General features: G+C 45.8%; 1 protein-coding gene across 5 annotated transcripts in view; it reads right to left on the reverse strand.

Annotated features, from left to right (window-relative positions):
• FNBP1 (formin binding protein 1) overlaps positions 1-9,015 on the reverse strand; it is a 121,314-nt gene extending 112,299 nt beyond the window's left edge. For 4 of the 5 annotated variants that reach the window (XM_088665300.1, XM_088665295.1, XM_088665299.1 and 1 more), the window contains exon 1: positions 8,622-9,015. In XM_088665300.1, the coding sequence (XP_088521426.1) occupies positions 8,622-8,645 (24 nt within the window). In that variant the 5' untranslated portion in view covers positions 8,646-9,015. The remainder of the gene's footprint in view (positions 1-8,621) is intronic. The other variant, XM_060270440.2, reaches the window with a different exon arrangement.
• Positions 9,016-9,638: the final 623 nt, after the last annotated feature.

Below are 9,638 nucleotides of genomic sequence, written 5' to 3' on the forward strand. Positions count from 1 at the left end.
AGGGAACTCTAGGAATTGTAGTTCTGTGAGACTAATACCAGGATCTCTTAACACCTCTCAGCAGTCTTAACAAACTACAGCTCCCAGGATTCTTTGGGGGAAGCCATAGCTGTTTACATATAAAGCAGTATCATACCATTTGAAGCAGTCATGGCTTTCCTCAGAGAATCCTGGGAGCTGTAGTTTGTTGGGGGTGTTGAATAAGAGATGCCTACTCCCTTCCCAGAGCTATAGTTCCCAGAGTGGTTTAGCAGTCAATTCCTCTTCCCAGGGGACTCTGAGAATTGTAGCTCTGTGAAGCTAAAAGCATTATATGTAACTGCAATTACAGTAAATAAAAAAAATCCTTCCAGCCAAGGAAGGATTCTCAAGGTATTCTCAAGGCGGCCAGGGATGAGTATACCTCAGCCAATAAATGCCTGGATAACCAGGAATGTTTTTAAATCCATCCTGAAAGTTAATAATTATGGAGACAGGTGCACCTCGCTAGAGAGGGCATTCAACTACCGGGGAGCCACCACTGAAAAGGCCCTGTGGTAGCTCAGTGCCAACCACCAAGGCCTTACCTGCTCATTGTAGGGTCTGTGATGGTTGGTATATCTATTTCAAAAGCTCTCCCCTACACAAATTCACCCTGTGCTGAAGCCTGATATTACTCGGCCAGTAAAGTGAGATGACCGCCGCAACCCCAGAGTCGTCCGCGACTGGACCTAATGGTCAGGGGTCCCTTTACCTTTACCTTATCCATGTTTGTTAACTGATGCAGTTAAACATTTTTTAAAAGAAAACAAACTTAGACTGAGTTTCAGCACACATGAAAAACTGAAAATAAATCCTTATTTCCTGATGAATAGCCTTTGGACTATAATGTAACTTAAATAGAAAACTGTCTTTAGAAAGATTTTTTTCCTCCAAAAGCATTTTATTTTAAAAATCCAATTTAGTTTTTTTTAAAAAAAACCTGATTTAAATTTTAAAAAATCCTGATTTTTTTTATTTTATTTTTAAAATAATTGATTTTTACCCACCCTGCTCTCAGGTGATGGGGGTGGTGTTCAGGTGGCATCTAGGAGGTGAGGCCAGGAGTTAATAACCAGAGCCAGGGCAGAATCTTGAAAGTTTTGGCAGAATCTAGAATGGATGGGCTTTTAGAAGGGAACCATCTAAATTAGGGGTCCCCAGACTTACCGGGCTTCGGGCTGGTGTCCGCCGCGCCGACCGCACGGCGGGCCGGAGGGCAGGGGAGTGCGCGCCCGTGCACACACGCACACGGTCAGAAAAAAAATCGCCGAAAATCACTTGTGCGCATGCGTATGGGCCTCCCCCGCCCCAGAAGTGCATCGGAAATGACCTCTTCTGGGTCGGGAGAGGCCCATACGCATGCGCACAAAGGATTTTCGGCGATTTTTTGCCGATTTTGAAGATCGCCGCCACGCCGTAAGAGCGGGCGGCGGCAGCGGGCGGTGGGGGTCGTCGCGGGCCGGATTGGGAGGCCAATTGGGCCGCATCCGGCCCGGGGGCCGTAGTCTGGGGGGACCCCTGATCTAAATGGTTGGTCTGGTAAAATACCAGGTAGAGTGGCAACCCTAAATTCATACACTTTGTAGCAATTGACAGCCATAAGCATATAGAACATAAAGTGCATGAATCGGGCTGAATTAAGCATTCAGCTTGGCTATGTAAGTTGCCAGGGCACCACAAGAGGTAATGGGGAGAGCAGAAAATCTTGCACTCTGAGCCTCTCTTCCTGATTATAATTTTCTGCAAAACGTTTACCTCCACGATATTGCATTTATCTGTTGCAACAGCAGCATGCGATAACTCCTGGCTACATCTAAATGAGGAAAATGCTAATCTCAGGAAGCCCCAGCAAACCCTTGAAAAGCATTTCAATGAGGAGAGGTTGGGTAGTAAAGCAGGGCATTGAGAATGATGTCACAGTTTTGCAGCAGCGGAAAAACAGCACCTTTAGGAGACATGTTTCTCTGCTGCTAAGCATGCTTGACGTCCTTTTTGGCGAGCTGAACATCTTTTGAAAATATTGAGATCCATCTTACATTAAGGATTGAACAAAGCGCTCTACATCAGAATAGATTTCAGTGCTACCAGCCTCACGGTAAACATGTTTTTGTGAACATGGCAACTCTTAAAATATTTTGAGATTATGAACCATGTCCATTTGTATTGTTTTATCAGAATGTGATCCAGCTCAAAATCTTTTTCAATGAAGGATGGGATATAAATATTACTAAGTGAATAAACAAACAAACAAAAAAACCTTTTTTGAAACTATCACCTTTTAAACTCTCAGTACAAGGAGGCAAACATCCAATATGCCCTTTTCCTTCATTCCTGACTGTTTGGAATACCCATTGTGTGCTCAAAGCTTCAGGACTAAAAACTTTTTTTTTAATGCACAAGTTGAAATTCCCCTGCAGAAGAAGAACCTCAGCCTTGAGGGCTAGAAACTTTTTTTTTTAAAAAAAAATGTACAGGTTGAAATTATTATGCAGAAGTCCTACAATGCTCAGTCAGTACAGCATGAGGCTCTTAATCTCAGGATCATGGGTTTGAGTCCCACGCTGGGCAAAAGATTCCAGCATTGCAGGAGGCTGGACTAGATGACCCTCGTGTTCTCTTCCAACTCTTAACAATTCTCTCATTATAAATACCTCAGTCAACACACGCTGCCTGCAAGGCATATGTAGCTCCCAGCTGCTCCTACCATATTGTGCTTATCAAGTCTACTCGATTAGGCCAAAACACCTCAGATTTGTTTTCACTTGCAAGCAGCTGCTTATTTTACCTCTCCCCGCTTTGCAAAATCCTGCCTGCACATGTCAATCATCCCTTCTCCCCCACCCCACCACCCTGCCTCAGCTTTACTAGAACAGACTCTTGCCAAATGTTGGGTATTCCTCAAAGCGAAAGCCTTGCTCGATACATGGAAAGGGATGTTGCTCCTAAATTGCCTGAAGCTTTTCTGTTGTAGGCATAAGGTGCTCGGGCCCTCTGCGGATGCTGAAGCAGCCTGTCCAAAGATTCAGAACTGCTCTGCATCAAGAATTCACAACCTGTGATCCCGACAGTTTCATGGAGGGCTGCAATTCCCAAAACTGGCTTAGGAACATAGGAAGCTCTTGAGGACTGCATGCTGGGAACGTTCCCAACATCACTGGGAATTGAGCCTGCCGGCTTCTGCACACAAAGCAGATGCTCTCCTACTGAGCCATAGCCCATCCCAAGTGTCTGTCCTGCCTCCCAGGGACATTGTTAGAAAAAGGAGCTACCTGTGGCAAGCATAGAGTTCACTGCATCCCCTCACCCAGATTGTCCCCTGCAACCCAACAGCCAATAATGACAGCCAGACATAGCATCATCCATGTGTATAGAATCACACCCCAGAAATTTCCAAAGAGACAGACAAGTTTGTAATTAGCTGTTTCACCTGGAAAATGAAGCCTATCATCTCTCCTGCAGCCAAATCAACCTGTAGACCAAACTACTCAGGGCCAACCCACCCATTAGCTTCACTGAGGCACTTGCCTCAGGCAACAGGCTGGGGACAGCTGAGAGGGTTGGCACATCTGGAAAGAGAAGGGCATCCTCGCGTGCCTTCATTTCTCCTTTGGCTGCTGATAGGAGCCGCCGCCGCTATCCCAGGACAGTTCGTCTGCCACTGCCGCTTGTTCCTCTCCGCCTCCTTTTTTCTCCCCTGCCAGCTTCAGTGCGCCGAGGCTTCCCTGGGATGCCTCCAGTTGCCTGTGGCAGCAGTAGCGGGCACTGTTTTTTGATCTGCCTCAAGCAGCTAATAATAATAATAATAATAATAATAATAATAATAATAATAATAATAATTGTACCCCGCCCATCCGGCTGGGTTTCCCCAGCCACTCTGGGTGGCTTCCAACAAAGATTTAAATACATTAAAATGTCACACATTAAAAACTTCCCTAAACAGGGCTGCCTTCAGATGTTTCCTAAATGTCAGGCAGTTATTTATCTCTTTGACATCTGCTGGGAGGGCGTTCCACAGGGCGGGCACCGAGAAGGCCCTCTGCCTGGTTCCCTGTAGCTTTGCTTCTCGCAGTGAGGGAACCGCCAGAAGGCCCTCATCGCTGGACCTCAGTGTCTGGGCAGAACGGACACTGTCTTAGACCAAAATGTCTTGGACAGGCCCTGAAACTGCATGGCTGTTAAGGATGCAGGGATACTGCGACCAATATCCGGAGTTCTTCAGTAAAATGCATTTTTGCCTCAGGAGCAATTGTGGCGCTCGTCCACAACTCCGAAATCCTGCTGCGTCTTGCAAGCCACAAGGCCCGCTAATGCCATGCCATCCTAGGCCTCCAGCTCAAATTCCCTTTGGCAAGCTCTCCGCAGCTAAAACACCTATCATTAAGCTATTTGATGCATCCACAAATCCCAACCTGCTCGTCAAAAGAGGAAGCTCTGCTCTGCCATTCCCCACAATGCTCAGCTCATACACCTGCGTTCTTCCAATGTGTAAAAAACAAACAAAAACAAGGGTAGAAACATGTGTCAGACCAAGGGCCACATTTTCTTCTCAGGGCAACCTTTCAGGGGCCACATGTTGGTGGATGGAGTCCAAGGCCAAAGAGGGCAGAGCAATGGATGTGAATTTCACCTTTCTATAGCAGCCTTCATTCATTGCCATCCAAGCAAGCAGGAGGCAATGACAGAGTTCAAGGGCAAAATAAAATGAAGGAGGGTGAAATGGTATGGGCTGTGGCTCGGAGAAAGTTATGAGGGCCAGACAGAGAGGTCCAGGGGGCCACAGTAGGCCCCTGAGATTGAGCTTCCCTATCCCTGGTGCAAAACCCTTCATCATTTTTTAGAACACTGCTCTAAGGGACCTGCCTCCAGGTCTTCCAAAAACCAAGATAAGCTCAAGCATGGCTTGTTACACACACACTTTAAGTAAACTAGAAACATTGTCACACCACCCCCACCCCCTCCCCTTATCTACCGCTCTCCCCCTTTTCCTCCCCAATGTCTCAACAATTGAAACTGATCTGTAAAAAAGCTATGAGAGACATTGCCCAAGTCTTTGTAAACTGAGAAAACCTTTAATAAAAATTTACAAAAAAAAAAAAGATCCAAACTGAGGAAGCACACCTGGGCCATAGATAACACAAACCCTGCAATTAATCTAGCTTATTGTGGTCAGCTATAGACCATAGGGAGTGCTGCAAAGATAGCAGCCAGCGTGGGGGGCATTGCAAGCAGATTCCCAAGGGCAGGAGTCCAGGTTTGCAGAGTGTTGGCAGAAGTGGTTAGAGAGAAGCTTCCCCTCCCCTTAGCACAATATCAGAACCTAACAGGGTCATACAGTGAAGCTGAAAGGTGGGCGAGTCAGGACAAATTGTATTCCTCCACCCCACCCCACCCCACCCATATTTTTTTTTAATTGCAATGTTAACTGATGGAACTCACTGCCACAAAATGCTGCAATGGCCCATTGGCTTAGATGGCTTAAAAAGGGGGGTATTATTATTATTATTATTATTATTATTTCAAATTATTACCTTCTCCATGAACTCCCAGGGCATGCTGCTACAAAATATAAAATTAAGAAGCAGTTTAAAACAACTCACAAGAACAGCTGTGGGTCTTAAAAAATATTTATCATGGGTGCCAAAGACCAGGGTAAATATCCTCAGTGAATTTTTCTGATAAGGCTACTAATAGCCATTATTCCTGCATTGCAGGGGGTTGGACTAGATGACCCTATGAGTCCCTTCTAACTCTATGATTCTAAGGCTACTTGTTATTCTGATTATGCAAACTGAGCCTTAATTCACACAAAGGCTTGCATGGTCTCAGAATGCAGCCTCGGGGCACACCCAACATGCATGCGTCCATGTGCGCACACCCACCCACAGCCAAATCTTCGAAGGCAGGCAAATCTAAGAATTTTTTTTTAAAAAATCCTGGGTTTAATCCATCCAAGTTCTACTCAGAGGAGACCTACTGACATTTACAAGCCTAAATTCATCACATCCGTCAGTTTCAATGGGTTACCTGCGCTGGACGCAACCTCCAATTTTCACCTTATTTTTAGTTTTTTTATATATTTACGCCCCTGTTTTCCTTCAAAGAGCCCATCGCAGTGAACTTAGGAAGAGCCCAGCTGCTTTATCAGGCCCCAAAAGCTCTGTCTGGTCCAGCCTCCTGTTCTCACAGTGGCCAACCAGATACCCCAGTGGGAAGAAGCCTGCAAGCAGGACCCAAGCGCAACAGCAGTTCTTCCAGCTTGTGATTCACACCAGCTGTTAAGTAGCTGCTTCCTCCACCAGTGGAAGTAAAACGTAAGAACAGCCAGCTGGATCAGGTCAATGGCCCACCTAGCCCAAAATCCTGTTCTCATAGCGGCCAAGCAGATGTACCCAATTGGAAGCCCCAAAGCGGGACCTGACCCCCCCCCCATTCTATCCTCACAATCACCTTGCAAGGTAGACCAAAGTAAGAAATTGCTGTGACTGCCTCAAGTTAGTCCCATGGCCAGTGGGTCTAGGGGTGGCAGTGTTAGTGGTGAAGAGGCTGTTTAGGGGTAGAGACGTTTTGCTGCTTATGCATTGCAGGGGGGTTGGCCTAGATGACCCCTGGGGTTCCTTCCAACTCTACAAATCTTGGATTCTAGGGTGAGAGGAAGAAAGGGTGCAACTTAACTTCCCAAGATCAACTTCCAAGTCCCAAGAAACCAGGTACAGTAACTAGAAACCTGCAAGTCTGATCTTCCCATTCCAAACCACAGTTTCCTCACAGCCTGTTTTCTCTCTTATAAGGGTATACTTGAAACTGGATCATTTTGTATATGAAAGCCACTGCCTGCCTTTTTTGCTCTCTAACCAACTTAGCTATCCTAAACCCTTGCAACAGAAAGGCAAAACACACCAGAAAGGAAGATCCCAATTTCTGACCTTGTCCCCCCAGCCTTAAATCCTTTAAAAAGAATTGCATTATTTCCTTCTCTTTGCTGAGACAACCAGGGCTCCTCTCCCAGGAAATTGTTTTATCATGGACACAAAACACACCTCCCCCCCCTCCTGTCTTCATTGCAGTCTTGGGGGTGAACACAGCAATGACACAGATTTCCTTCCTGAAGTTGAGAAATACAAATGATTATTTTTTAAATAGGAAATGTCACTTGCTCCTCTCCCAAACCTTCACCAACGCTGCAATATTTTTGAGGGGGGGAGGGGAGAAGGAGGAGGGGGGTTGTGCATCCAATGTTAGTCCTACGCAGAGTAGACCTATTGAAATCCCGTGATAGGACCAACTCAAGACCTTACATTCCAATGGGTCTACTCTGAATAGTTTGATGCAGCGCTTGGGTTCTTTTAACGACAGTATTCATTATGACATTCCAGAGGGCAATTATTAATTATGCATATAATTAATACGGACATGTGTGCACATACTCATTCGCTGGCTATCTCTTCCCTTCCCCTTTCTCAACCGTGGAAACATCTGGGTTTTTTTGTATTAAGAAAAAGGAGCTGGTAAACACTACATTGCAGAGGAGGGAACACGAGGAAGAGAAACCGTTATTTTCAGGCGGCAGAGAGTAAGGCGTGTAGAGAGGCGAGCAGAGATAACTACTGTTGAGATCTAAGGGCTTACTCGGAGTAGACTCACTGCAATCAATGTATTTTAGTGTTTGTTTTGAATACTTCCCCTGATCCTCTGCTTGCAATTTGTTTTAACTGATTTAATACTGTGATTATATACCTTTGCAGCCCCACTCAGGGACATATTTATGGCAAAAGCTTAGGGCAACTGGCCTTAATATTATGTCTATGTGTGTACACTGCTGGTACCGGCTGTGTTATCTTACTGCGTAGGATTTGTATCCAGTGTTACCCCTCCTCAAGAGTAGACCCCTTGAAATAAAACGAGCATGACTAATTTAAGCACACTGATTTCAAGGGGGTCTGCTCTGCGCAGAACCAACCTTGTGGTTATTAGGGGGTTGTACCCAATCTCCACCACTACCGTAAGACCACTGATTTCCAACGGGTCTACTCTATGTAAGACTTACTTGGCTTCCACCCATAGAAAGACCGGCTTTTGCATTCCAATAAACCCTGCTCAAGAATATACCCACTGAAAGAAATAGACCCAAACTAACTACCGGTACTGTACAGTATACCTCTTATTTCCAATGGGTCTACTCTTAGGAGGTCGAATATTAGCCGAAATCTGGAGGTTGGCTTTTTTTTAAAAAGGAGTTAACTTTCTCACACCGTTTTCTACGAAGACTTAAATCGCCAATAGAACATAGACCTAACTTTATTGTACTGTCTTCCTACGCAGATTTAGAACTCCAATAGAATGCCTATATCTGTATCTAACCTTATCGCAGTTTTCCGTGCAGATCCAAACCCTCAGCATTTTGTGTGTTTAAGTGAGAGACATGCATTAAGTGACGCGCTCGTCGCCCCCAACCCCAGCTCAGGAATAATGCAATCCCTCTCCCCCACATGCTGCTGCTCAGCCATGTATAGAAATAGCCCCCACCCACACATTGCAAAAATCCATGCCTCTCTTCCACGACCACCAACCCATTTCTTCCTCTTGCTGCAGCTTCTACTTACCCAAAGCTCCGTGCCCCAACTCATGGCTCCAGCGACGAGCGGGCTAGGGGGCCGGCCCTGGGTGCGATATTCAACACCGGGGGGTCCACACCCCCTCGTCCTTCGCCTGCCACCCCAAAAGCGAGGCCAGCACCCCTCCAAACCGCTTGCAAAAAGAGCATAAGCTTGCAAAACTACAATATAGCAACAATAATAGAGCTTTGTGCCCTTGATTTGATTGCTTGCTGGGTTGCCTCCTCTCGTGGCTATTGTTGCTACCACCTCATTGCTGCCTCCAGAGCAAAATGGCCAAAGCAGCGGCAGCGGCAGCAAAATCAAGCGAGTAGCTCTCAGAGTAGTAAAGGGAGGAGACCCAGGGAGGAATTGACAGCACCTGGGAAGCGCGCATGCGCCCGGCAGTAAGGCGCATGCAAGGAGGAGGGGGGATTCAGCAGTCTGGTGCTGGGATTGCGCAGGCGCCAAGAGTGGGCTCAACTGATGCTCCAGGGGAATTTTATTTTACTGTATTTTATTGAGCCACGCTGTCAAGTGAAGCTCCTCAAATCTCAGTGCAGCATCCTAAGGCTTTGCAGCAGAGATGCAACTGTGGTACACATTTGGTACAGGTTTTCTTATTTCGTTTTGTAATGTACAGAAAGCAGGAAAAAACCCCAGTTATAACAACAGATGGAAACGAAAAGATTAAAAACAAAATTATAGAATAGGTACGTAGAATGAGTCCATTTGCATCTGGGTTAAAATGATGAAGTCCAGGTCATAAAAAGAAGAGCATGAATAAGCTTTGTCTTCAAATAAATAATATTAACGTAATCTCATTATCAAGTATAGTTCCAGATTTTCAAGGCTTGTGAGGAGAGTTGCCTTGAAAAAGATAAGATGGTGCAGTTTTGGAATGTGGCCCACTGTGGCACATGTAAACGGACAGGAGGCGGAACCCAGAGACCACCACCCATACTTCTATATTTGAGAAATTTGAGAATATTTGGCGTGCACACTGCAGCCCCCAAGTCATCCCCC

Source organism: Zootoca vivipara, chromosome Z2 (assembly GCF_965207765.1).
Source record: "Zootoca vivipara chromosome Z2, rZooViv2.hap1.1, whole genome shotgun sequence".
NCBI classification, from domain to species: Eukaryota; Metazoa; Chordata; class Lepidosauria; order Squamata; family Lacertidae; genus Zootoca; species Zootoca vivipara.